The sequence below is a fragment of the Besnoitia besnoiti genome, chromosome VI (assembly GCF_002563875.1).
Source record: "Besnoitia besnoiti strain Bb-Ger1 chromosome VI, whole genome shotgun sequence".
NCBI classification, from domain to species: Eukaryota; Apicomplexa; class Conoidasida; order Eucoccidiorida; family Sarcocystidae; genus Besnoitia; species Besnoitia besnoiti.
In genome coordinates, this window is record NC_042361.1 from 2,615,346 (window position 1) to 2,643,313 (window position 27,968).

Here is a 27,968-nt window from a genome sequence, read left to right on the forward strand (position 1 = left end):
TACGGGGTAGAAGTCGGAATATTTTGCCTCTGACATCCTCCGATATAAGGACTGTCTAAAAAGGCTACTGCGGGAAGAAGTCACGGGGAAGGCTACTGTGGATTTACATAGCTTTCGGACCTGTTGCTGCTGCTGCTGCGGATCGGCTCGCAAGCAGGAGGTACGTCGCTGTGACCTCAGCTCTTTGTGAACCGTAGTCGGTGGCGTAAACTTCGTAGGATTCACTGCCACCGCATCAGAGCAACGGTCTGAGCGCCTTCTGCAAGAAGGAGGTTCAGACGCAGGTGTGTGCAGTTGCGTGGCGCTCGCTTTGTCTTCGTCGGAGTCGGCGCGCCGCACACGAGACGCCAGGAAATGGCATGGTTGCGTCACTCCAGATGCGCACAGGAGTTTGGAACCTGAACAGGAACGCTGTGTAGGACGACGGAAAACGACGCTTTCTTCTTCGGTGGAGAAAAAGCAGGTTGGATCTGTCAGCGCTCGAGTTCGCCGGTCGAGATGTCTCCTCCAGCTGCATGCGGCGTCTTGGAAATAGCTGGCGCCAACATCGAGACACGGCGTCTCCGGTCGACGATTTCTTCCACTCGGCAGACGGCAGGAAAAGGGTCGCATGTCCTCACTTCGCAGAATATAGGCTGAGAAGTAGAAAAGGGCTCTCCCTCCTGCATGAAGGATCAACTTCGTTGGGAGAAACGGTGGATCAACAGGATTTGTCTAAACGCGCTGACTGTTACCTGGCATACGTAGGGTCGAAAGCCGAGGGCGTACACCAGAACGCACACATTCTGCGGCATTAAAGCGAGATTTCAAGCGAAGATTGCGGCTGGCCTAAGCCTGGAGACACACAGCGAAAGGCAATTAAACACGGACTATAACGTTTGGATAGTTGGCATTCTCCAAAAGCTGAGCTTGATGCCCAAAGGCCTGCCAGCGGCGCCACTAGGTCAAAGCGCCCACGCCACAGTGGCATTACCAAGGAATCTGGGTTAAGCTCCGTAAACTCATCTGCGAAAGACAAAGCGGTTTATTGTTCTGCGGGATGATGTTGCTCTCTGCAAACCGGTGAAAACTTCGCTGCACGACAGCTTCACTAATTCAGCGACCTCTTTGCTCTGCTGACGGGCCATTTGAACGGCGAACCCTTCGAGAATCATTACCTGTCTTTCCAGCACACAAAGAACAATCTGGTATCTGAAAGGAAATCAACCATAGGTATAAAAAGAGCCAGGGACTTCGGCTGTCCAAGGAGGCGCGCTACCTGTTTCACAGATCTTGTGGTTCGCCACCGATATTGATTGCGAAGCAGAATTGTCCGCAGCATCTTTAATGGAATGGAAGCGACGGCGCAAAGAAAACTGGCCACAGAATGTATATGTAGGCAGTTACCTTAAACACTGCCACCTCACTGTGGCAAATGGTGCCTGGGCGTCAGTATGTACTGTGTTTAACGCTGTAAGGTAGGCGTACCACTCAAGCACGATACAAATATAGGATGGGAGTTATACCATATTCGATATAAATCAACACGCAAAACAGGGAAAATGGTTGCAAGTGTTCACTCTTTGAAAAATTGAAACAGAAGGGATATCCGCACTTGCAAATGTCCGGGGAGTTAAGTGCGACGTTTCGTGTATCTGGGAAAACATGCGAGAATACCTGGCCTGCGAATCTGGCCCCGGTGGGCTGAGGAACTTTCAACATCCCACAACTGCGACAACTGCAAAGCCGAAAAAGCACGTCAGTCTCTCCTGCGCCATTCTGATGGGAGGAAAGCTACTGCAGCCGCTGCAACCCTGGGACCGCCTTTAACGGATAGTTTTCATGGCTGTTATCCCGCGTCGTTTCTGGGACTGGAGTGTTGTCCGTAAACATCGCAACATATGAAATGCCAGCACAGAATCATTTTCCACGCGATGATTACCGCCGTTACCATTCTAATTCCGCGTTCCCCGCTACAGCCTGCGAGGACAAGCTTTTTGTCAACCCCCTTAGAGGATTCTTGAGCCCACGTCTGAGATGAAAAAGTCCCAGTGAACTAGATTGCCGTGATGGTGCAGACCAGCAACTCTGAAAGACGGAGCCTGGAATCTACTGTCAAGCCACACAGCCTAATTCTATACAGCCGGGCACAACCCTGACCGTAGTTGGTTGCGTTGATCCTCTAGTTGCACATTGCTCGCTTCTTCGAAGAATTCATGTTCAGTGTACCCGCACTGAAAATGGACGAACGAAGACTCGATTGCGACGCCGTCGTGCCTAGAATAAAGCGCCCGCCTTCCGTGCTGTGCAACCGGCGGGGCATGGGCGTTTCGTTGATTGCCGGGTACCCCGAGCCTCTCCCTGTTTCTGGGTTTCGAGCAGTTCTTCGATACTGTAATTTCTTGCTACCTATCACTAGCCTGTAGGCTGCATGCGTGGTGACAGGGAATATTGCGGTTCCTCTCCACAGATTCACCGTGTGCCGAATCTGCAAGCGATTCAGTCCACAAACGGGAGGAGGGTATTGCCTGGAACCGCAGGTTGCCTGAGCGCTTGCAGAAGGAGTTTTTGAACACAGTAGACAGTTCGCTAGACGGAAGCAAACACCGGGATTCGTTTTTCTGCGGCAACTTCCCCGCTCCTCTATCCAACGATTGCTTTGTGTTGCATCCCGCTGTAAACCGCCTTCACGCATGATGCCTCAATCCACGGCCATATTGGTGCACAAAATTTTCAGTACACTTCAGAACGCGACTGGAACAGAGATGCTCTACTTTTCCCACGTTTTCACGTCGGAACTCGTCAGTATGGCGGCGGTCGGCTAGTTCTCTACACTGCGAGAAGCAGGTGCGACAGCAAGCTAACGTGAGCATCACCGGCCTGATACACCTCTAAAAATCACGCCTCTCTACTGCCTAGTGCTGCCGCGCACGAGAGTGCGGAATGTGCCAACATGAAGGAAATAATTGTGCCAGGAACACGCATTGCGCTACGCACACGCCGATGAAGACATCCTGCCCACGGCGTTGCCTTTTCTTGCGTTGTCAGCTCTCGATGAAACTCCAACTCTTCCATAACGCCAGTGATCCCGTACTCAAAGCCATAAACGGCGATAGGTCGGTGTTTCACGCCAACTGCTTTGCTGGAATCGCGTAACTTTCAGGTAATATCCTTTACGAGCAGCCGACCCGCGTTCTGTGAGTGTTTCCAAACCACATGCAGAGAAAAGGGGCTGCATGCAGGCGTAGTCGCCGGTGAAAAATTGCCCTGGGTGCCCTAGCTTTTTTCGCCTTTCTGGCATCGGCACGTCTGCGTCATTGTTTTCAAAAGGCTCCGAGGGGCGTGTGGAGAGACGGAGGAGAACTAAACAGCTTTTCTTCAGATTCTCCGGTCTGTTGTAGGCCGTCACGAAGCGGAGCACGGAGGGAGCGGCTGCAGCTGAAGATGTGCGCCTAGGTTTGCCTTTCTCCGGCGTAGCGCGTCCCTGTTCTTCTCTCAGGAGCCCGAATCTCTTTCGCAACTCTGCTGCACACGTTCAGTTGTTTCGCCTCCTTTCTTGCTTTCCGAGTTTTCTTTTCAACTGTCTGTCTGGCCTGCCCGCATTTCTTCTGTGGGGGCGTGCTTCGTGTTTTTCCTCCTGCAGCCTCTGCAACGTCTGTTGTTTCTCTGAATTCCTTTCTGTGTGGACCTCCCGTTCTCCCACGGATTTTGTCTCGTTGCGGCTGTTTACTGGCTGTGTTTGTTTCGCGGCCAACGCCTCAATCTACCGAATTTTCGCTCGCCGCCTCGTTTCGTTCTTCTGTCCGGCCTCCTTCGCGCGAGTGTGTTCTCCGAACGCACCTCCCATTCTTCTTCTTCCGCTGCATCCATCCCTCTCTCGTCGACGTCTCCTGCTGCTTCGGCTGGCAGGCATTTCGCTTCGCTTTGCCCAGGTTGTGCCTTCCTCCCGGCGTTGCCGCCAGCCTCACGCGCAGACCCGACCCTGCTGCGCGGCTTCGTAGGTTGTGACTTTTCCGTTTTTTTCGAAATGGACAGCGCGAATCTGTACGACGAGTTCGGGAACTACATCGGTCCCGAGCTAGGGGAAGATGAGGAGAGCGGCGGCGAGGAGGAGGAAATCGACCGACCGCTGCCCGTCGTGGGGGGGGCAGAGGACGAAGACGCAGACCGGCGGGTCGCGGTTCGCGGCTTAGTCTCCATCGGGGAAGAAGAGGAGGAAGCAACGGCGTCTTCCGCGGCAGTCGTGCCGCACGAGTACAAAAAGTACTACCCCGATCACGCGGAAGTGTATCCGGAGGCGGACACAGTAGTGCAGGAGGAAGACACGCAGCCCATCACCCAGCCCATCATCGCGCCTGTCTCAACCGCTGACTTTGACTTGCTGGAGAAGCAGCTCCCGGTCACCTCCTTCTCCTTCGACTACCTCGCCTCGCTCATGTTTCAGCCGGAGAGCATTCGCTCGGTGTGCCTGCTGGGTCACCTGCACTCGGGCAAGACGACTTTCCTCGACATGCTTGTAGAAGAGACGCACCGCCCCCCGCACAACAGCCGGCGGTCAACGCCCGCGACGAACATCATGGGGAAGCGTTACACGGACTCGCGCAAAGACGAGCAGCAGCGCGCGCTGTCCATCAAGGCCGTGCCTATGTCGCTCGTGCTCCAGGGCAGCCGCTACAAGAACTACCTCTTCAACATCTTCGACACGCCGGGACACGTGAACTTCAACGACGAATGCTCCGCCGCAATGCGCCTCTGCGACGGCGCCGTCATCGTCATCGACGCCCTCGAGGGCGTCATGAGCAACACCGACCGCCTCCTCCGCCACGCCGTCGAAGAACAACTCGAACTCGTCGTCGTCATCAACAAACTCGACAGACTCATCCTCGAACTCAGGCTGCCCCCCGCAGACGCCTACCACAAGATCCGCCACACACTCGAAGAGGTAGGAAGACAGAAACGCGCGCGAGACAGACGCGAAATCCAACAAAAACGCGGAGGCTCACACCCAAACCCCGAATTGATGAGACACGGCATCCGGCGGAGACCGAGCAAGAGACAGAGAGAATGCGCAGCAGACAGAGGACGCGCCGAATCGACCACACAGATGAACTCGCGCGGATGAACCGTATAGACCGAAACAAAGAGTCGAGAGAGAGAGGGGGAGAGAGTGAAAAGACAGGCAAGCAGGGAGTGGTGTTTTGTGGGCTCAAACAGAAAGTCTACAGGTGGAGCTGCGCGCAGACCGAGCCTCTGAGATGGAGAAACAGCCGGGACGGAGTCGCACGTAGAGTCAGAAAGAAGCCTCCGTGGGGACAGGCTAAAAGTTTAGAAGTGTGCCTCAAGGAGCGAAAGGGGAGAAGGGGCACGCCAACCTCGAATTGCTTTCGCTGTTTGCGTTCTTCTCTTTTTCTCTGGCTGGAACCTGTTTTCGACCCCCTCCCCCCCCCTGGTTTCTCGGCGGACTTCCCCCATTCGCCCCTCGCAGTCTCCAGTAGCTCTCTGCGTGGGCTATCCGCCCGCCGCGCTGCCTCTCTCTCTCTTCTCGTTGTTCCCGTTGCTTTCTGTCGCGTGCTTGACTCGCTGCGTGTCTGGTGTCTGCGTGCGTCGCTCTCCTCTCTTGCTCTCCTTGCACGTACGCGCCAGACGCCTTAGCCGGGTGCCTGTGTCTTCAGGTGAACTCGATTTTGGAGCAAGTTTGCGAAGTCCGCGGGCGCGAGCCGATTGTGATTTCGCCGCTGAACAACAACGTCCTCTTCGCGATGGGGCAGTTCGGCTTGGTCTTCTCCACGCGCTCCTTCGCGAGGCTCCACGTGGAGAACTACGCGCCCGACCGACACGCCCACGACCCGCGCATGCCGGGCGAGCCTGAGAGCGTCGAGGCGATCCGCGCGCCCTTCCCCTCTGCGGAGGTCTTCGAGCAGGCCCTTTGGGGCGACCTCTGGATCCACCCTGAGACCCGAAGAGTCGTCGACAAACCGCCCTTCACGGTGAGACGTCGCTCGACAGGGACAGCCCTCAGACTTTAGACATGAGAAAAGAAAACGCAGCACGCGGCGGACAGCAGACGCAGCCTCCTTCTTCGACGCTGCCGCCCCTCCCGATGCGCGTGGAGAAACAAGCACAACCTGGACACGCAGACACGCACATGTGTGTGTCTGCGTGCGGAGAAGAGCGGAGGCTGTCTCCTTCGAGGGGGGTGGGTGAACGGGGGGGGAAGAAGGGGGCTGGGGGTGTGTAGGAGTTGTAAGCGTCTGCACTGCCGCTGGAAGGCAGTGACCTCTCTGGGCGGTCTCATGGGCTGTGTGTGGCGGTGTGCAACTTCGCAGGACGCGCCGCGAACCTTTGTCGAGTTCATCATGGAGCCGCTCTACAAGCTCGTGGCTCACGTCGTCGCGGAGGAACAGCCTACGCTGCAGCCTACCCTCGAGGAGGTGCGCGCGCGGCGCTTTCTTCTGCCGGGCGCTTCGCCCGCCGTTTGAATGCGCCCGCTGTCCTGTCATCCATCTGCAGCTGTGGATAGCTGAATGCCTCAGCTTTTGTTTGGGACATTCAGATCTCAGAGACTCACGCAGACGGATGTGCAGCTGCTGGCATGCGCCCACGCACGCTTGAACGCAGCTTTGCTTCTCAGTCCTTCGCGTTTGCACTGCACGTTGTTTTTATATCTATAGGTCTATTCGTTTCTCCAGTTGCCGCTTTCAGTAACCGCACTTTTGTGCTGAGAGACAGTCGATCTCCTGCGGGTTGCAGCGGGCGGCCGCGGCGATAGATGGGAGGTGGAGAGGGCGCGGGTTTCATGCATTAGAGGAAACCTTCGCCACTCTCCGTATTTGCGAGGATTGCGGCAACTCGGGTTCAACACAGGAGACAAATCCTTCTGCTTTTCCCAACCTGTGGGTGTACATACAGCTGGGCATCTATCTCAAGAAAGACGACTACAAACTCGACAGTCGAACGCTTTTGAAGAAAGTGCTCTCCCAGTTCTTTGGAGACGCCAGGTATGGTCTTCCACAGGGGCGTTGCTATCCTCTCCGTTTCCCTCGAACTCCCTCTCCGCCGACTCCTTGCCCCTTTCCTCTCGATTTCGATCGGGGGGGGGGGGGGGGGGGGAGGGGGGGGTTGGGAACGGCCCTTGTCGAGTCCTGCGCCTCTGACGAAGGTCTTATTCTTCTTTCGCCTTGCGGAGGCAGAGTTCTTGCAGGGTGGAGCTGGGAAAGCGGAAGCTTTGTCGGGGATTGTGACAGAGACTTTAGCCCGCCTCCAGGGCGTGTGAAATCCTCATTCGCGGCTGGGATCTTTGCCATTTTTTTCTGCGGGTACCGCAGACTTTGTCCACGTGTGCGCACCGGCTCAATTTCTCACGGCTTTCTCCAAGCTGCCGCTGGTTTTTGCCTTTTTTTCGTTTTCTATGTCCGCGCAGCGCCCTGGTTGATACCGTCGTCGAGGCGCTGCCCGATCCGAAGACGAACGCGCCGAAGAAGACCAAACAGCTCTACACAGGCAACCAGGCAAGTTCTCTTTCTTTTGCGTCGTGGGTTCTTCTCTTTTTCGGACTGTCGCGGGAGGAGGGACCGGAGGCAGTGAAGCCCGAACTTGCTGCACCTTACAGATAGACGCCAGCCTCTTGCGAGGCGCGAAGAAGACATTTTCCGCGGACCGAGCTCGTCGACCAGACTGAAGACGAGATTTCGAGTGCCTTCAGCTTCTGCGGGCGCTGCGGGCTCTGCATCGCCAGCCCGGCCTGCCTGTGTTGTGGATTCTTTTCTCTGGCGACGTGCTCCAATCGGGTGCCGACCCCTTCCTTGTCTCATGGATGGAGATGCGCCTCGAATACATGCGCGGCGGCTGGTCATCTGCCTTCTTCCTCGTTGGTTGCAAATGGGCGTTAGCTGCTGCCCGGTGCGCGGAGCTTTTTTTTCCAGAAGTTTCCTCGCTTGTTTCTTCTCCTGCGGCTGCGTCGTTGCACTCGCGTTGATGATCTGTGGCGCTGCTGCTTGCTCAGGAGGGACGCGTCGCGGAAGATATGAAGAAGCTGGACAGTGAGAGCGATATTCTCATGATCTACTCGACGAAGAACTACCACAGGCCCAACAACTTCCACGCGTTCGACGTGCTCGGGCGCGTCATGTCTGGCACGGTCTACAAAGGCCAGCGCGTCAAAGTGAGTTTTTTTCAGGACTGAGGCAGCAGAGATAGCTCGACGCGATGTGTCGCCGGCAGGGGCGTTGGGCCTGCCCAAGGCAGCGAACAAGAGAGCGCGCGAGACGCAAGACCGTCTCATCCTTTCCCATCTTTCTGCCGCGCGCCCTCTGAGACGCAGCCGCAGAGAGGCCTCTAGGGGGGAGACCCAGGAGTCGCCGCGGAGAAAGGATTACAAGGCGCCTCGTTCTGCTTTCTTCTGTGTTTGTTCTCGCTTGAGTCCTTCCTCTCTTTGCCGCCTCGCTCTCGACGATGCTCCTTGTCGCGGGTTCCGGAGTCTGGCACTGCTCGGTTCGCGTGCGTGGGGACTTGCCGCTTGTACGTCTGTCTGTTTTCCCTCTTCTTGTTGATGGATTCGGCGTGCGCACTCCGTCTGTCCCCCTCTGTGTCTCTGTGCCTGTAGGTGCTTGGAGAGGCGTTCAGTCTCGACGACGACGAAGACATGGTTATCCGCGACATTTCGCATCTCTGGGTGCTGGAGGGGCGGTACCGCGTGGAGGTCAGCCACGTGCCCGCGGGCAACTGGGTGCTCATTGGCGGCGTGGACGTTTCAGTCCTGAAGACTTCGACGATCACTAACGCCGATCACGCCGAAGAAGTCGAGATCTTCTCGCCTCTGCTCTTTAACTCTGTCCCTGTCATGAAGGTTGCCTGCGAGCCGCTGCAGCCCTCCGAGCTCCCCAAGATGCTCGAGGTGAGGCGCCGGCGTCCAGATAGAGTACCTTTTCGCTGCGCAGTTGCTTCCGGGCTCGCGGGCGGTGAGGGAGATGAGCTCACAGAGCCTCACGCAGAGCCTCGCCCACAGGGCCTCACATAGGGTTTCACGCAGGGCCTCGTGCTTTGTTTTTCTCAAGGGGCTCCGTCGCATCGACAAGTCGTATCCGATCGCGCGGACGCGGGTCGAAGAGAGCGGCGAGCACATCATTCTGGGGACGGGCGAGATGTACCTGGACTGCGTACTGCATGACTTGCGGAAGCTGTACGGCGACCTCGAAATCAAGGTCGCCGACCCCGTGGTGCAGTTCTGCGAGACAGTTGTGGAGACCTCGGCGCTCCGCTGCTTCGCGGAGACGCCCAACAAGAAAAACAAAATCTACATGCTCGCTGAGCCCCTCGACAAGCAAATCGGCGAGGATATCGAAAAAGGACTCGTGTCCGATAAATGGGAGACCCGGTACGAGCGACGCGCCGCCGACCGGCGACCCGCTCCCCGGCGCTCGAGTCTGACTAGCTTTGGGATGCTTTGGGATGTCCATGCTTTCTCTCGCGTTTGTAACTTGCCTCTGAGCGCACTGGCGCTTCTTTGAATTCCCCCCTTTCGCTAGTTTTGTCGCACTCGTCTCCCCCCCACTCGCCCCTCGCCCTCCTTGCGGCTCTGTCCGTCTTGCCTTCTTGCCGTGTCTCTCGCAACAGTCGCACGCCGCGTCTCCGCTGGCCTCTGCTCCCTCGCGCGCTGGAGCCGCCACGGACCTCTCCTTCCCCATCGCCTCTGTACTTGCTCCTGTTTTGTTTCCTAGCGTGCTGGGTGAGCACTTTACGTCCAAATACGGCTGGGATGTGCTGGCGGCGCGATCGATTTGGGCCTTCGGACCGGACGCGCGGGGCCCTAATGTGCTGCTCGATGACACGCTGCCAAGCGAAGTCGACAAGGCGCTGCTGGGGACTGTGAAGGAGAGCATCGTGCAGGGCTTCCAGTGGGCGACCCGCGAGGGCCCGTTGATCGAGGAAAATATCCGAAATGTCAAGTTTAAGATCCTCGACGCCTCCATCGCCGCGGACCCCATTCAGCGCGGCGGCGGACAGGTCATTCCCACGACGAGGTGCGCAGCAACACGAACGAAACACGCCTTGGCAGACGGCGGCGCGGGACGGGGCACAGACCGTGCATGCAGAGGCCGTCATGTCAGGATCGCGCCGCCTAGATTTCGACTTGTGGACTTTACGGACTCGTCGCAGTGATCGCACTTGCTGTAGGATTCGGGTGCCACCTAGCCCCGTAGGCGTCTGGAAGCGCCTGACTGCTGGCATCGCCGTGTGACGACATGTCCCTTTTCACTTCAGGGTTCGCTCGCGAAGGCATCAGAGTATAGGGGTACTGGTAAAATATCGCCGCGGTGCCGATAAATCGTTTTGTGTTCCCTTGCCTTCTCAGGCGCGTTGCCTACTCCGCATTGCTGCTGGCGACGCCTCGTCTTATGGAGCCCGTGTACTTCACCGAGATCCAGTGCCCCGCTGACTGCGTCTCCGCTATCTACACTGTGCTTGCCAGGTAAGCAGCGCGCAGATACATATACAGAAGTCTTGTCTGCAGGAGTGCGGTTCAGTACTCAAACCCTATATATGCATATGTATATAAATATGTATGTCTATGTATGCATGCATGTATGTATGCGTCCCCCTGGATTTCTGTGTCCGCCTGGAGCCCACGCGCAGCCGTCGTGGCCGTCTCCTCGCGCTTCCTCCAGCGGTGGATTGCGCAGCTCGTTGCTTGCTGCCTATCTGTGCGCCTGCGTCGTGGCTCTTCCTGGGTACATGCATGCGCCGTTGTCGCTTCGCGGCCCCGACTCGCTGTGCCACCCTCACCTTTCTCTCTTGCGAAGTGCGTGTGCCCGGGGTTAGACTGGTGTCCCATTTCAGAGTCCTCAGAGCAATATTACGAGCCCCGTTTGTTTTTTTTTTGAGATTTTTCCCTGCTTTTTGATTTCTTTTGGCCTCTGCGTGCTTTGGTCTGCGAGCAGACGCCGTGGCAACGTCAGCCGCGACATGCCGAAGCCAGGCACGCCTCTGTACATTGTCCACGCGTACCTCCCGGCGATTGAGTCGTTCGGTTTCGAAACAGATCTGCGGTGAGGCCACTGAGAGGCATGAGGGCCTTTGCCTGCGTAATCGAGTGACTGCAGAAAGTCGCAGACGATCCCGAGTTACGCACTTCATGTGTACATGCGTACGCAAACAAGCGGCAGTATAGACGTATATTCACTGTTGGTTGTGGACTCGGCTTGCTGCTTGGGATGAATCCCCCTTCTGTTCCATATATATATATATATATATAGGTATTAGCAGTGTCTGCGTATGAATACTCTGCTCGTAGTTGTGTATGCATGCGTAGCCACGTATGTCCACATATACAGAGGTAGTCTGGACGTCGTTGTCTAGCGAGGCGGATGTGCGAGGGCCCCGGAGACGGACGTGTCCAGCTGCACTCCACAGCATGCGTTCCCGTTCTGCGCATTCTTGCGAGGCGATCTGTCACGTCGCTCGTCCGCGTGAATTTTTTTCCGATTTCTCTAGGACCCACACGTGCGGACAGGCCTTCTGCCTCTCCATGTTCGATCACTGGGCGATCGTGCCCGGCGACCCCCTCGATAAGGCGATTCTGCTGCGGCCCCTGGAACCGGCGCCAGCGCCGCACCTGGCAAGGGAGTTCCTGCTCAAGACGCGAAGGCGAAAGGTGAGGAGGGGACGGAAACGACCGCGAAATCCTTGCACGGTTTGTACCTGCTTGACTTCTCAGTTTACTTTGAGGAGAGAAAAAAGCGGGAGAGGAGAGAGAGCCGCGGCTGAGCGGAAAGAGGCGAAAAAGCGTGCGACTGCGGGCGCGGCGGCGGAAAGGAAAACAAGAGAGACACAGGGCCGCGCTTCAAAGGAAGTACCAGCGAGGCGGCGAAAACGGGGGGAGGGGCGACGCAGGGGGTCTGGAGACGGCTTGATACGTGGAATTAACCACATGTGTGATTTTCTCTTGTTCCCGCTTCCTCAGGGTCTCAGCGAAGACGTGTCGATCGCCAAGTTCTTCGACGATCCCATGCTGGTGAACATCGCGACGGACTTGCAACAATTCCTCTAACGTTAGCGATCTGAGGTCGTTGCGCAAACGCCTTCTTTTTTGCAAACCGCGAAACTGGTTTTACATGAGAAGCATGCATACTCTCAAATGCGGGTGTAATGCTGCGTTCGTCTTCTGTCCCTCTCCCGTGCTCTTGTGCATCCCCTGTTGTGTTGCCTGGCGCCGCGTCCAGCACACGAAAATCTCTACGAAGGGGCGCAGCCGCGTTCTCCGCTGTTTCCCGAACTACATTGCTTCTCAAAAGGAGAGGATAAACTGCCTCGCCCACAAAAATAATACAGATTTAGTCCGACCAGAGTAGCTTTTCCAGAGAAACAGTTTTTCACGTCGGAGTGGAGGAGTACAACTCTGGAAAAAATGCTCTGCCAGCCTCCCAGTGGTGGTTCATGTACAGCTCAAGTGGGGGACAGAGGGCGGTTGTCTGCTCAGCGAGAATCCGTTTCACTGGAAAAACATTCTGCTGGCTGGGTTATATGAATATATTCGTATTCGTGCATGTATACGCGTGCATATGCATCTCTACGGCTATACGCATTGTGTGCTACTTTATCTTTCCCTGGAGAAGGACGAACGGGGAAGGATCTCTTGCCTGTCAAACGCCAACAACTTCCATTCTTGTTTCGAGAACGCTAGACGTCAGTAAACAAGGCAAGACGCACTGAATTGCGAATGTTCGCTTGTTTTATTAGTCACTTTGGGGGAACGGGAAACACCTGGGCGAGCCCGACGACGTTATTCGAGACTCAGCTTCTATGTTGCTTCAAAATTTGAGAAAAGTTCGATATTCCGAAGTTAGACATAGAAAAAACAAAACTCTGGAAAGAAGGGACTTAGTCTATTACATGCTCGGAACGCAAAGGCGTATTGAAACTCCGACGTCATGCACCATGCACGGCATGTCGTCTAAAAAGAATCTTGAAACAATGCTTGTATCGTTTTGCCAAAGGGCCGGAGCCTTGACCCCATACAAACAAAAACAATTCGGGGTGGATTTATTACTCGACCCTCCCAGCCACGATTGAAAGCTTCACCGTCTACCATGTCCTCACGAGGACGTGCTTTCTCGAGTTAAGAGACTGCTTCTATCCGCACTAGTCGCTTGGTCCTGAACCGTGCCTCGGCGCACTCCTCGCACCGGCATTTTGAGAGGCCCAGCCTTCCATCCCCTGTGTGTACTGACACTCACATCTCCTTGTTGCCTGAAGACCTTCGTTCCTCGTGCGCGACAGGGGGCATTCAGGGTTTGCTGGCGAGTCCAGCGCAGCTCTCAAGAGCCGATCATATTCCCTCTCAGCCGCAGCTGCGGATTCAGAAGATTTCTTCGACACTGGCCGTACGCCTTCCGAAGCGTGATGCACTGCGGGGTGACGTGGCGAGGGTCCTCGCTGTGGCGACACTGTTCGAAGGTGAACTCGCCGCTGTTCATGCACGGAGACTTCTGCAGAAACGCACGGCACACATGGGCGGACAAACACAGAAAAGAAACATGGAACCTGGCACCAAACGAGCATAGACAGCCGCGGAAGACAAAAAGGACAGAAGAACAAACGGCGAATCGCCGAGCATTTGGCATGTAAAAAGGGCGGGTGCACGCGCAGCTCCCAGGGAGGGCGTCCAAACACCCACGAGACGAAACGTTAACGCGCGACCGAGTTCACCTGAAAAAGAGGGGGATTAGCCAGAGGCACGGAGACGAAGCGCCAAGGAATAGACAGAATGCGGAAAAGCTGAAAGCCAATGCAAAAAAAAGTTCGTACCTGGTAGCACGCGATCATTTCCTCGTACAAACGCTTGCACGAATTGGAGGCTTGACGGTACGGCCTGTCTTCGCTGACGGGAAGCGACATTTCGCCAAAAAGGCAACGGGAAGGAAAAAGATAGACAAGGAAAGAGATGGACAGTAGAAGTCTACCAGAAAACAGAGGACAGGAGCTGCTCACGTGCGTCAGAAGACACCTCGTCAAAATGTCGCTCTGCAGAGCGCAGGGCCCAGTGCTCACGAACGCACCAGATGAGCAAACCTTTCCAGAAGTAAACAGAAAGAGACGACAGCTTCCGAAGCTTTGGAAGAACAATATGCCACTATTACAAGTGGCGCATCAGTCCAGGAAAAGCAGTTCAGCGAGGCGCGACACGGAGACGAACTCGAAAGGCCTATACAGCCCCATGACCAGCAAGACTGCCCGCGCGCCAGCGGCGCCTACGCAAGATGGTTTCAGATAAGAGACCACGGAACGGTTCATTCCAGAGGATTAAAAACAACAGAATGGCTGGCTACAATGCCTGTTTCTCAGCGGAAGCTAATGAGTTCTCGGACTCACGGAACGTCGTGCATTCACGGTGACGGACGAAGCCGGCGAGCAACCAACGCATTCCACGCTGCCTAATAGCCATCCGGATTGCAAAGATAGGCAGGAATACTCTACCTGCGAGGAAAAATGCTGCTAGCTCGTGGCGGAGACCCTCTGCTTTCCCATGAGACGAAAGTTCACAGCTGGAAGCTTGCTCGGGCCGCGCGCGTCCGCATGCGGACGGGACCGTCTCCGGCCGCGAGGGAAACCTTGGAGACAGGAAACCTCTTTCTATAGCTTGCCAGCAGGCGTGCCTGCCACATTAGAATCTGGCACCAAAGCATGCTACGACAGCAGGTTTCAGTTCCTCTTATTCACACTGACACCGGCAGCCACACGTGACAGATACGCCGGACTGCCGGTCTCGACCAGCGGCACCCTATCATCGAGGCGCTCAGGCCGCCCCGGAGCAGCAGGCAGGGCTTTCGCACGACTTGCCCGCTGAAGTTGTAACCACAAAGCCACCTTATTAGCTGCCCACAATGACATGGATGCAGATGCATAGCGAACAGGGGCGATTCTCGGTTCGCGGAGTGCGCACGTGGCAGCCGAAACGGCAACAATGGCGAAAACTGCGTCGTTTCTGTTCCCCCCTCATTGTCCTCGAAAACGCATTCCTGCAAGTGAGCTACATCGTCTCTCCTCTTCACCACAACGCTTGGCAGAGACAAAAGCGCCAGCTGGCGGGCTACCGCTGATGTGCTGCGAAACCGACGAGCTACTCCAACTGAAACATGTGGTCCCAGCTCAGGTCCGTGCGAGCTAGAGCTCGACCGACCGAAGCAGTCCACTCCAGTAACCGGACTAAAGTGCACATGCTCTTCGAAGCGAAGCGAGTGGCTAGAGAGAGGCGGCGTGCTCTCCAATAGGCTGTCCAGGGATAGCCGTGGCGAGGCGCGCCCGCGACGGCGGGAATCGCAGTTCGGAGAAGCCGCCTGCCACAGACACCTAGCAACGCCAACGCCTTCCTGTTTCCGAGTGTCAGACTGGTCAAGATGTGACCGGAATACAGTCTTGTGAGCGGTGTCTCCGTGAAATACAGATCGAGGGAATGGGCTCCCCGATCCAGAAATTGCTGCGGTTTCGCGTCCGTTGGAAGGAACACAGTCCATCGAGTCCTGAGCAGGATGCACCGGGCTCCTCGAAAAGGATCAGAGCAACTTGACACTTCTGCCTGTTTGGAGGCCACATGTCAAGAATCGCCTCAAAACAGCAACCGAGACGCCACCCACTCTCGCTACCATCAAACTCTTTAACGCGTTTTCAGTTTGCACTGCCGACTGGTTGTCATATATGTGGCTCGTTTGTAAAAGGTTCGTTTTTAGGGAACCAACCCCGCCATGAGACACGCCCTGTATCGATCTCGAGATCGCATTCATGATCTAGTGCGCAGGAGCACGTTTTCACAATCATGCTTTGGCGCATAACCCATGTACTGAGCTCGCAGGAGTCACCAAAGGACACCACACTTCTGTATGCTTCTGTTCCGCGGCCAGCAGGTTACACGGTCTGCTTCTCGGCCGTTTCGCCCGAGGTGAGGCGCCCTGTGCAGGCCGACGGAAGCCTCCCTTCGGCGGCGGACACCATCAATACAGGTAGATCCGCTCTTTTTAGAGTGGCTGAGGCTATTCAACTGGTTTGTCTGCGCAGGGCAGCTGAGGGTTTTCCGCCTCAGCGGGGAAAAAAGTTGGCCTTTTCTGGTGTGCCTTACAGTTGTGTATGTCGTCGCTGCGCAGAGGCCCGCATGCCTGCGCCCTCGGCTGGCAGTCGTTATTCGCTTTGAAACAGCCAGCGGCGTTTCTTAGTGTTCCGCATCACGCACCTCACCCAGGAAAACTCGCCCTGACTGGATGTGGATAGGTAAACTCGGCGAGCCGCACATGCAGGCCGCGCGCAGACGGTTGTAGTCCTCCGTCGCGCGAAAAGACGAGCTTGTCTCGGCGACTCGAGGCGCGCCTACCAGAGACCCTGCGCACTTCAGGTCATTGCAACCCGAGTTTTTCCTCACAATTCCGTACCACACAACCCGGCAGGGTCGACACGAGCTGAAGCAACTTGTTCCACAGCCGCGTTGCTTCCTCACAACGTACCACGTGCCAGAAAACCACGCACTGCCGCTAGGCGCCTGTGTGCAGGGATGCAGTAACCTCTCACGCTGCGGCGCATTTTTTGGAAGCGCTTTTGCCTTCACTTTGTGTGCAGCGCTGAATTTCCTTTGTCGTTCTCTGCGGTCTCTTGGCCGTCCGCCCGTCCGCGCTTTGTGCCGAACGACAGAGCTGCAGGAACGCCGCGCGCCTGTCTAGCCGCTCGCGCCGACGATGCCCAGAGCGGTCACAGGATCGGTTTGTTGTAGTATGCTTCAGCGATTCTTTTCAAACTCTGCGTGGATCTGCGGATCTAAGCGTGTTCCTTTCGTGCACCTACCGGGTGAAACCGAGGCTCGTCGAGGCCTGGTTCAGATGCCAGCGGCTTCGCCGACACTCCATTGCAGCGGGCGCCTACCCTGAGGTCCCCCTTTTCGCTTGCTCTCTCGAGCGTGTTGGGCACTTCCGCACTTCTGCGAGTTCAAGACCTGCTCGAATTCACGCGAACGCCCTCACCTTTCTCGTCTAAGCGTGACAAGCGTCTTCTCTCTCAGAACGACTTCGCACGTTGCGCCCGTGCTTCCGCTTCGCCGCGCTCTGCGCCCGTTGCATTCGGCGTCTCTCCTTCTTGCCGCCGCGTTCTCTCTAGCTTTTTGCCCCCGTGCCTTTTCGCAAAAATGTCGAGCTCTTCCTCACTCCTGTCCTCCACACAACCGTTGGCTTCGGCCGCAGCGGCGACGGGCGCGTCGGCGGCGGACATGAATGCGCCGATGCGCATGTCGCGGCACGACACGTCGACATACTGGGGACGGGTGTTTGATTTCCAAGAGCGCATCAACCCGCTTTTCCTGTTGGTCGGCGAGGAGGAGGCGCGCGAGAGCGAAAGGATTGCCAGTTTGGCGAAGCAGGGCAAGTGGAAGGAGCTGCGGGAGCGCGGCATCGACGAGAAAAAGCTGCAAGAATTCGTGCTCATCGCCCAGAGCACCATCAACGCCAGCGACGGCTCCCTCGTCCATCCCTTCTTCCGCCTCGCCGCCTTTTGCCCCGTCAACATTCCCATCAGCGGAGGTGAGTTCCTCTCCTCGCGGCTCCTGCAAGCTCCGATCTCTCGCAAGCCTCGCAAGCAGACGACCCGTGTGCCGCGGTCGCTGGGTGGGCCGTCATATGGGGCGTATCGAGGGAACTAGTGGAACCAGCTGCATAGAGACACACGTCTCGTAGGTTGTTTCTGTTCCCCTGAAGCCGTAGCGTGTCCTGTCTTCGCTTTCTTCTTGCGTCCCAGGAATGATTCTCTCCGCGCCGACTTTCGCGAACAGCGTGTTTTGGCAGTGGATCAACCAGACATACAACGCAGGCTTCAACTGGGCGAACGGCAACAGATCACCAACTGCGCATTCGGAGCACGTCAGGAACGACATCATCAAAGGCTACGCGTAAGGACTTGCACGGTCTACGGGACGCTCTGCGAGCGGGCCTGTTCAATTCTCTGTGATGCCTCTCACAACTTAAATATTTATGTATATGCGCATACTGTGTGTGCTCATCTCTGAGACAGAAGTATTGAGCAGCTTTTTCTGTAAGCGTATTCATGTATGTATATACTAGTTCCTTTGAAGACGGGTTGGTCGTGTTAGCCTGTCACGGGCGAGGAAGTCGATGGCGTCATCGCCTGCAGCCTGATTAGGTTCCTTTCTCTTCCACCTTCTCTTGTTCTCTGCTGGTTTCCCGCGCGGGTCGGCAGCCTGCGTTTGGCCTCAGCGCCGCACGCTCTACCTGATTTCTCTTTTTGTGCCCGCAGATCGGCCGTGTTTGTCTCCGTGGGACTTGCGGTGTGTCTGAACGGCTGGCTCGCGCGCTCGAGACTCCAGGGCGTTACGCGGAAGATCCTGCAGGCGGTCGTGCCTTACGCCGCAGTGGCATCGGCGAACTTTGGAAACACCCTCCTCATGCGCGGCCAAGAAATCAAAAAGGTACCAAACGAAACGCACTCCACAGGCGAAGGTGCTTCCATGACCTGACCCGAAAATCGATTCCCAAGCGCAGGATCGCCGCACACAGCGACGTCCGTGCCGCCAGACGCGCATACACACATGCGTATCTATACGTAGATACATGGGGTACAGATATATGGATGTGGGTGTAGGTATGCACAAACATAATATATGGATGGGTGGGATTTGCATCTTGGGCTGTGGCTTCGGCTTCGCTGTCTCTCGGCTCGCCCCGAACCCCAGCCGCAAGGCAGCGCAGTGCGGCAGCTGGTGTGTGTTTCGGGAAGTTGGCGTGCGCATTTTTCCACCTTTAAATACAAGCGTTCTCATCTATTTTGGCTGTTTTCTTGCTTAGGTCGTTGACTGATAGAATCTGTTTACTCTTTACCACTAGTCGTCTATGTGAGCCTCGATGGATTTCACGACTCCCTGTCTCTCCCGGTATATACGTACACTTATACTTACACATGGACATATACATATATATATGTACCTAAATCTATGTATATATGTATGTATATGCATGTATGTATGCATGCTTTCCGGCGCCGTGCGTTGCGTGTTTGGTGTTCCCAGGGCATTCCTGTGTACGATGCGGACAAGATGGAAGTCGGCGTCTCGAAGAACGCCGCCCTCCAGGCCGTGGTTCAGACAGCCATCTCCCGCGTCGGTAGGTGCACTTTGGGGTTTTCTGTCGAGGGAGTCGGGCGGCGTAGTGAACGCTCGATAGGAACGAATACCAATTCAGGATGACCGATTTTTTGCCTGGTCAAAACGAGTTTTTGAATCTCCCCTTCGCCCTTCCGGGCACAGAGCTCCGCGGTTTTCTCGGCAGCCGCGTAGTTGCCGTTTTGCACGCATGTTTTCCTGCGGACGTCGTGAGCCCCTGCGCTTTGTCTAGCGGGGCCGAAAGCCCAGGTCCTAAGCGTGCGTTTGTCTGTCGCCTCGCAAGGCTCTTCAAGACGCCTCACCACGTGGATTTCTGTCTCTTCGCCTGTGTTGGCTCAGTGCTGCCGCTCCCCGTGCTGCTCCTCCCGTACCCGATCATGAGCGTGTTCAACGCGCTCCTGCCTATCACCCGCACGAATGCCTTCCTCAAGGTAAGCGCAAAGAAGGAAGAAGAGAGTGAAAGAAGCAAGAAACGCTATGCATGTGCACGCCGTCCTCGTGTCTGCAGGCGCCACGCACAAGGCGAACTCGCGATGGCCGTCGACTTGCCAGCACTGCTCGCCTCTGTGCATCAGACTATGATACTTGGTCGCGTACATATATATAAATATATATATATATATATATGTAGAACACAGAGTCCTGACCATGGAACTTCGCGCGGCAGTGAGCGCACACGTCCCGCGGAGAAGCAGCCGCCGGGCGCCTCGTTTTTGAGAAATTCCCAGAAGGCTCGGATACCTCTTCTTGAGCGTTCATCCCCTCGCACCACAAGCTCTGGTGGAGGCGAGGATGACATTTGGCGCTTGCGAACGCGCAAACACATGCCCCGTGGCAGCAGGAAGGGTCCATAGAGGCTGTGTGAATTCTTGTGCTCCTTTGGCCCTCAGGTCGGCATGGAGCTCTCGGTCATCTTCGGGTGCCTCTGCGTCGGGTTGCCTCTCGCCGTCGGCATGTTCCCTGAGTACGGCGAGATGGATGTGAAGGACTTGGAGCCGGAGCTGCAGAAAAAGCTGCAAGCACGCCTAGGAGACATTCAAAAAGTCTACTTCAACAAGGGTGTCTAAGTGCGCGACTAGAGGAAGCTAAATATTCGGAGGGCCGGCCTACACAGAGGTGTGTCGTCGCCGGTTGAGGCGACGAGACACGGCAGAGAAAGAGATGGAGAGATGGGAAGATGGACAAGAGTTCGTGGAGAGTGGTGGTCCGGGAGAAAGGGAAAGCAGGAGGGAGCGGGATGTCAAGAAATAAGTCAAAATCGTCCAGAGATGTGTGTGGAACGGGGACCCTGTGGAGGCGCACATAAAAGGCGCGATGCACTGCAGAAGAGAGACGCTTCTCTGGCTCCGCCCTCCAGTCCTCGCTTCTCGATACATCTCTACACGAGAGACCAGTCGTACTCGCTGGCGCTGTTTGTCGAGGGGGTGTCTCCGTGCCTTCACATGCGTGCATGAGCGCGTGAAAGGCCTCAAGAGACAGGCAGAGAGGGGAGAATGCCATGTCGTTTGGCGTCTGCGCGCGGCGTACACATTCGCCACAGGGTGCGCGAGTCCACGATCGTTTGGATTGAATGCGAAGACATATATTCACGTGTTTGCATGCGCGCGCATGTGCTCTGAACGCACCCTCGAACACGCTTATACATGCATATATATGCTGCCTGCGCTCTCTGCAAGTGACCGCACACATGTGCACGTATGTGAGTAGTTGCGGAGTCTGCGTGGGGATTTGTGCCGCGTTGACCTTGCTCTGCGTCCATTCTCGCAGAGGAGAGCGTGAAGAGGGGATGGAAAATGCACTGGAAATAACAGACCGGCGGGGAAATGTATATCCTACTGGAAGCCGAGGGAGATACGCGCGCTCGCCGGGCTCGTTGCTGTGTGCTGCCCTCAGAAAGAGGCTGTTCACAACACTTCCGGACGTCAGAAGGAGCCGAAGGTACATTTCTGTTAGCCACAGACCACCGATGCTGCTTTAGTGAATAGAGCATGCACCGCACGCAGCGACGGCTACCCCTTGACGCGTGCAACGCGAAAATCTGTTCCTTGCCTGCACTGAATCCTTGGAGACTCTTTCCGCCTGCGCTTTGTCGGCTACGCGTGTGGAAGGTCCTTTTCGCGGCTGCGAGCGTTTTAGGAACTCGCCTCAGAACGCACACATCCTTACGTAGGTGAACCACCGCGTCCGATTCATTCACGATGCGGTATGAATTGCTCAAGAACGCCGCTGAACCCGCGACTTCCCGACGCAACGCGGCATGTGGCTGCTCACTGGACACCGGTCAAGCAGGCTGGTGTGTACGGATTCAAAAGCGTTAGAACTACGTTTCCTATCTACACAGGCGGCAGTAACTTGGCAGTCACGGCGAAAACGTTTGTCCTCATGCATGCACATGGGTCGCACTCCAGGACCGCACAGAACACGCTTCTGGGATCAGGTGTTTTCGCACTACGTGAAGCCACGACATGCAGTGCCCGCATCTGCCTGGATGCGAACGCGCAGCGACTGTGTTTTCCAGGGAGCTGAGGTTCTTGAGCCATCAAGAACCCAGGTCGATCCTTTATGCACAATAACGACGGCAGGAGCCTTCCACTGTGGTGCATCTTAGCAGCGGTAGAGCGCGTAAGCGCGCAAACCGAACTGCGACGCGGCGAGCGTATTGGGAGTGCTCAGGCGACGTATTGCGACGTAGTGACACTCTTACCAACTGCGTCTCTGCAACTAACAGCATTCACAGACCACCGTTGGCAGCGTTTTCAGCAGTTCCTCCGCTACCCTGTCCTGCAGTCAGGTTGCGGCAGACGGCGTGGAGAAGAAGCCAGCTGACCGGGACGGTGCCCCCATTCAGCCCCGGGCCGGATCTCGGCTCTCCAGACGCCGACGCGTGGAGGGTGAATGCCTCTCTTTTGCAGAGCCGGTTTCCGAACTGTCTGCATTGACCCGCATGTGTCAGTCGGGACGTATCTGAACGATTTCGTTGGTTTGAACGGATGGAACCTGTCGCGCGTTTGAGTGGGCGTGTCGTGTTTTTCCAGATCTATGATTTGAAGTTACTTGACGTACAGTTTTCCGAGTCGCGTATGCTTTAGCGTTGCGAAAATGGCACCTGAGCAGTGCTATCTTGGCAGAGCGGTGGATCAGCCGGTTAACTGCCGGTCGAGACGTCGAATATCGCCGGCGGCGGCGTTTGGGTTTCGCAGTCTGGTCCTTTTACTGGTTCTCCTGGCATTTCCATTGGTGAGAGGGATGCTGACAGAAGAAGTCCTTAGGGAGGCAGAAAGTCGGGTTCTGCCTTTACTCAAGAAGAGCCCCATCAACCTTTCTTTTTTCAACAGCTCCCCCTTTTCCGCCGCCCAGCACGTTGTGGAAAGACTCTTAAAAGCGCGGCTGAAGCAGGTGCTTCCCCAAATCAAGTCCTCGGAGTTTCACTTCATCACGGGGAACACGTGGATCGACTACATTTTCCCCCGCTTGACGTCAGACTGCTTTATGATACGGCCCACCGATACCTACACCTGGGAGCAGCTCACGAATCGCGTACCTAACGGCGTATCGCCGACGCACCGCAAAGAACTCTTTGACCGTCTCGCTGTGGGCGCCGAAAGGGAACTCAAGGACAGCCCAATTGACCTTGTGGCTTTCGAAAGAGCTCAGGCGCCCGAGGACGCCCTCCAGCGTCTTTGTGAGAAGCTCTCTCCGGTTCTCGAACGCGTCATGGAGAGAGAGTGGACGGCAAAGGAAAGGGATGAAATTTCAGTGAAGCAGGCCTTTCTTGGCGTGAAGCCAGTCCTCGACGGACCCGCAATATTTGTGCACTCGGGGGCGATACCGGTCGGACAAATCTTCGGTATTTTCGTAGAGCCGAGTTGGCTCAAGGTCTCCCCCGGCTCTGGGCGCTCTGGGGAAACGGGTTCGGGGGACGACGAAACGGAACTGGATTTGCTGGCTGTCCTCGCCGAGTTGCGGGACTATGTCGCAGACTGCGTGAAGGGCCAGAAGATTGACTTCGCCGACTTTGCACAAATCTCTGATCCGGCGGAAGCCTATGAAGCTCTCAAGTTGCGTGTCCGGGGCATGGTGGCGCAGAAGAGGCAGGAGTGGGGTGCATTTGCGAAGGAAAAACTCTCGGCTGATGTCAGCACAGACTTTGTACTCGGCGGGACGGATCCCAAGAAGCTGTTCACGAACTCGAGCACGAAGAGAGCAACCGAAATTTCCGGTTGGCGCGCTCGCCACGGCTGGGATGAGATTATGCCGACAGGAAGCACAATTGCGCGTTCGGCGGCCGCATCATCCTTCACAGCCGGAAGCTACGTGCTGTGTGCATCCGTCATTTCCCTCTTCAAGGCCATCGCGTTTGAATGAGTCGCGGCATCTGGCTGCCTTCTGGGCGAGCCCGACCAGCCGCCCCCGTTTTTCAAATATACGCTGGATACCACTATACTTAATGCACTTGACATGATGGTCATGGAAAGCACAAGAGAACTTGGATCGAGGAGCGAAGCAAGTTTTTGCTGCCGAGAGTGCGAGATACTCTGCTTCACAGCGGCACGAACTATAGCTTTCAGGTGAATTTCTTTTTCCACATCACAGCGTCGTGACGTATACCATGTGAACAACCGCTAGTGGTGACCCTCGTGCGCACTACGCGTCTCCACTGCTATGAGGTGTTTGTTGTGTCAGATCTGTGAGCCAGTTCACCGCTGCTGGGCTGCGTATTTCCCTAGGATGCTTTGAATTTGTTGGCAAGCTGCAGAAAGGAGGTTCACAAAGGAAGCGAAGAGAGGGTAGCTTTGCTAGTGGGGTCGACACACATGATACACTGTGGTACGGGTCTCGGACCCCACAGCTGCGCATTTTTGGGTCGAACATTTCTTCCACGAGAGCCACGACGTGTGAAGTGCCGAGAGCAATAGTTTTCCCGCACACGCCATCATCGGCGCGCGTTCCTGCTGATACTTATAACTCGACTTTTCGCCTCCCTCCGGTGTCCCTCCACGTCCACCTGCATTTTATCTTCTTCGCGTCCCTTTCTCTCCGGTTCCTTCCCCGTCCTGTCTTCGACTTGCGAGTCCGCACTGCACTGCATTCGTTTTTGAGTGGCCGCTGCGCGCCCGACGGGGTGAACCTCTGCTCTGCTAGCGGCGATCGGGTGTATTTGCCGCCGTCCCTCTCACTCCGGTCCCTCCGTCTCGTCTGGTCCGAAGAGAAGGCGCGCGGGCCCCACGCCGCGGCGCTTCTGCTCCTCCAGGAACGCGAGTGACGCCGAACTGGGAACAAACCCCCAGCACCCGTCCGCGACCTTCATCTCGCCTTTGGGCTGCCATACGAAACACACACGAAACACGAGCGAAGGCGTGCACGTCGAATGGAATACGAGCCGCAGGCAAATCGCGCCGAGTGTAGGCGGCGCGTAGACGCCGAAGGAGAAAACGAGGTAGAGGAGGCAGATTCTGCATTACGGAAGAGGATGAGACGCGACCAAACTGCGGCGCGAGAGCGAACCGCTCTCTCGCGGAAAACGCGCGCCAATACACAGACAGACACGGAGAGAAAAGGAAGATGCACGAAGGGAAGATCACGTTAATCGCGCTGGATCTCGCGAACAAGACACGTAAAAAGATCAAGCAGGCTTGCACAACTCCAGAGGTGGCAAAGATGCAGACACAGCCTGGTGTGACAAGGTGAGGCGTCGTCGCCTATATACCGAACGAAAGAGAAAGCCACTACTCGTAAACTTCCCCAAATCGGGCAAAAAGAATTCCACAACCCCAAATGCGAGCGTAGAAACACACACGAACTCAGACATCGTCTTTCAGAGCCGCATCAGGCCCGGCACACGAATCGCTGCTTCTTTGCTTTCTTCGGTTCGCACGTACCTGTTCGGCCTGCGCGAGAAGCAGCTTGAGCAGGTTCAAGACCTTGACTGGCGGTTGCTGCGGCAGTGGCGGCCTGTTGACCTCTCTTTTGCCCTCCTCATTCTCTTCTTTCCCGTATTCCATCCCTGGTTTAGACACTCGCGCGCGTCGTTGCTCCATCAAGCTCCTTTCCCGTTGGGCTTCCTCTTGTCGCCGGCGCTCCCACACTGCGTGGAGATCTTCGAGCGAGAAGAATAGAGCCACAACGGACTCTCCATCTCTCTCCACGGACAGCAAATCCGCGTAGAAGATCGGCACTCCGGTCCCCTCTCTCAGCTCGCTGAAACGCGCGTGCAAACGGGCGTTTTGAACCTGAGCGGACAGGGGGACGAGAGCAATCACCGCAGCACGCCTCTGAAGTACCAAAGCAACGACGACTTCACATTGCGACCCTGGACACCCGCCAGCGTCCCTCAGCTCGTTTGTATACACACAAGCTTATGGAGCGTTTGTTTGCGCATGCAGACTTGAATACGTGCCATTTTTACACGTTTTTGCAAAACATCGCCGGCTGGTTTCCACGCGTCACCATGGCGGACGAAGGCCCCCTGCGTGGCGTCGCGTGCGTTGGGCTTCGCGGCCGCGTCCATCTTTTCCTCACCTGTTTTTTTGAGGGCACGAGCTGCCAAAGCACTTGTGGCTGGACTGCGCGCCTCCCGTCTTCTTCCCTCTCCCTCGCCTTCTCGTCTTCTTCGTCGGCTACACTGTCGCCGCCGAGGAAAGACCTCCAGGCGAAGAGTCCGCCATTCTCAGGCTGCGCCTCGGAGGCAGCTTTCGCCCGCCGTTCTGCGGCGTTTTCCACGCGTCTCGCTTGAGCGGCCTCCAGGCGCGGGTCGACTACGACGCGGCAAATCTGATCCCAGATGGTTGAGAGCGGAATACAATACAGACGGGCCTCGACCTGCGGGCCGCCAGCTGAAAGCAAAAGACAACACACTCGCAACCCTTCATCCTCTCCTCCTTCGCTCCTCTCTCTCCCGGCAGGCTGGCCGTTTGCCTCAGCAGATGCGGAGGCCAGGTGAGTGTCTCCAGCGGCTCGACAGCAGAAAGGGCATCCCGAAAATCTGCAGACACAGCTCTCCTTCCGGACCAGTTAGCTACCATGCCGCACACGCCGAGCGCCAGACAGGCCTGAAAGCCTTTGTGAGCGCGCCTCTTCCTCGTCGCACATCTGAGCCGCACGCACGTCGGAAGGACTTCAACTCTACAAGGGATGCATCCAGGCACGTTGCGCCGCAGACGTCGCTTGTTGCGTAGACACCGCCACTCGCGCGCCATTCTCGCTTGCCAGGCCCGCCGCTTCAGAGCCAGGCGCAGGCGGCCCCTGACACTTCTCATGTGAATATCCCTAGACAAGGAAGCAGTGAGAAGTAAACGGAAACGTGGTGCATGCGCGTGCGCCTGAACACGGCCTACGCCTCTCTCCTCTGCTGCCAGGACGACCTACGGTTGCTTTGGATGAGTTCGTGCAGGTACTCGGTCGCTTCCTGACCATCGAGGAACGCTAGAGCGGTCTGCGGGAGGCTAGACGCCTCGCCTGTCTCCTCTTTCCGCTTCTGAAGCTCCGCGATGAGCGCCGGCGAGGGCGGAGACAGAAAAGGGGCGCCGAAGCGGTTCACCACAACGTACACCGGGATACAGAGGAGCTTTTCAGCCAGGGGCCGCCTACAGGCGAAGACAGGACCGTGGACGCGAGCCCACGAGGGGCGGTGAGAAGACTGCGAGACGCAGAGAGAAAGCGACCGCTCGGGACAGCCGTCGCGTCCCGCAGCACCAGCTTCGCACCAGAGGCGCAAAATGCCACGGCGGAGAAGCAACACAGAGACAGACACGCGCAGAGACGCACGAAAGGGCAGCAAGCGGGAGGGTAAGGCGCACGCAGAAGAGCCGAAGAGAGAAGGAAGGCAGGGGAGACGAAAGTGCGAAGAGGCCGAGACCGAAAGCAAACGAATGGAGAGGAAACGGAGTCGACCCGCGCGGTACCGCAACAGAAAGAGGAGAATGGAATGGGGAGAAGAACGAAGGAAGGGAAGGGCAGTCACGGCACAGCAGAAACAGATGGAAACGCTGACTAGCGAGTCTGAGAGACAAATGGGTGAGGAGAGGAGGGCTAGATGTAGCCTAGACGGGCGCAGCACACCGCAGTTTTATTTGCATATGCTTCCTATTCGTACCTTGAATAACGCGTCTTCCAGGGAGGCCACAGTGGAAGGAAGTATTTCCACCACTTCCTTTTTCCCCTCCGTATTTCGCCGCCTCGAGGCAACGGCGTTTCAGCGGACGAAGAAAAAAGAAAACCCGGGGGTGCATTCGCCCGTTCGCATGCGTCTCCACTGATGCGCTCCGCGCCGCCGGACAAACGCTGGGCGCGGTCGCCTCCGTTTTCGCACTCTTGGATTACGACGGCGGGCCTTTCGAAGAGCGGCGCGCCGACTTGGACCGCTTCTGTCTCCCTGAATCCTCTTTTCTGCTGACTGAGAGCGTCGGTTGAGGCGCCTGAGCAGCGCTGCGAGGACGCTTCTTCACCTCGAGACGGCGGCCGACTTCGGGGCTGGAAGAGCGGAACCAAGCCGAGAAGAACGCTTGCCGCTCGCGGGGGCCCAGCGTGAGGGCTGGGGGAACATGGCTCCGCGGCACGCGACCGCGTTGGGCTCCGAAAGGGCGCGGCGGCGTGTGAAGGGCCCAGCGCACGGCCGAGGCTGAGTGCGCCCGCGGCTGCACGCGACGTAGACAAGAGCGCCTCTGAACGTCGACACTGAGGTGCAAGTAGACAGAAGAGGAGGGCGAGAAGGGTCAGAGAAGAGCGGACAGCGAAGCCTCGGGGCCACCCGCGGAGGAGGACGGAGACGATCCCCATATTTACCGCCTTGTGCAGCGAGTTGCCAGCATTCCAGGCCGCGGAGTAAGACTGACAATGGAAAAGAGGATGC

At 56.7% G+C, this 27,968-nt stretch overlaps 5 protein-coding genes across 5 annotated transcripts; 3 read left to right on the plus strand and 2 right to left on the minus strand.

Annotated features, from left to right (window-relative positions):
- Positions 1-4,006: 4,006 nt before the first annotated feature.
- Positions 4,007-12,025, plus strand: BESB_067830 (elongation factor 2 family protein; the record flags this gene model as incomplete). Its single annotated transcript, XM_029365176.1, has 13 exons — positions 4,007-4,921; positions 5,652-5,966; positions 6,306-6,410; positions 6,889-6,977; positions 7,400-7,487; positions 7,982-8,140; positions 8,582-8,872; positions 9,033-9,352; positions 9,696-9,998; positions 10,331-10,447; positions 10,917-11,024; positions 11,470-11,629; positions 11,939-12,025. The coding sequence occupies 13 exons, from the start codon at positions 4,007-4,009 to the stop codon at positions 12,023-12,025; spliced, it is 3,057 nt and encodes a 1,018-aa protein (XP_029218759.1).
- A 1,267-nt stretch (positions 12,026-13,292) lies between these two features.
- BESB_067840 (uncharacterized protein) lies at positions 13,293-13,872 on the minus strand (the record flags this gene model as incomplete). The annotated part of the gene is made up of 2 exons (XM_029365177.1): positions 13,293-13,463; positions 13,783-13,872. The coding sequence occupies 2 exons, from the start codon at positions 13,870-13,872 to the stop codon at positions 13,293-13,295; spliced, it is 261 nt and encodes an 86-aa protein (XP_029218760.1).
- Positions 13,873-17,137: 3,265 nt separating this feature from the next.
- Positions 17,138-20,187, plus strand: BESB_067850 (tricarboxylate carrier protein; the record flags this gene model as incomplete). Its single annotated transcript, XM_029365178.1, has 6 exons — positions 17,138-17,528; positions 17,743-17,893; positions 18,259-18,430; positions 19,028-19,121; positions 19,460-19,551; positions 20,011-20,187. 6 exons carry the CDS (start codon positions 17,138-17,140, stop codon positions 20,185-20,187), a joined length of 1,077 nt encoding a protein of 358 aa, XP_029218761.1.
- A 2,032-nt stretch (positions 20,188-22,219) lies between these two features.
- BESB_067860 (uncharacterized protein) lies at positions 22,220-23,485 on the plus strand (the record flags this gene model as incomplete). Its single annotated transcript, XM_029365179.1, has 1 exon — positions 22,220-23,485. One exon carries the CDS (start codon positions 22,220-22,222, stop codon positions 23,483-23,485), a length of 1,266 nt encoding a protein of 421 aa, XP_029218762.1.
- Positions 23,486-24,293: 808 nt separating this feature from the next.
- BESB_067870 (uncharacterized protein) lies at positions 24,294-27,895 on the minus strand (the record flags this gene model as incomplete). The annotated part of the gene is made up of 5 exons (XM_029365180.1): positions 24,294-24,440; positions 25,000-25,350; positions 25,640-25,953; positions 26,486-26,703; positions 27,213-27,895. 5 exons carry the CDS (start codon positions 27,893-27,895, stop codon positions 24,294-24,296), a joined length of 1,713 nt encoding a protein of 570 aa, XP_029218763.1.
- Positions 27,896-27,968: the final 73 nt, after the last annotated feature.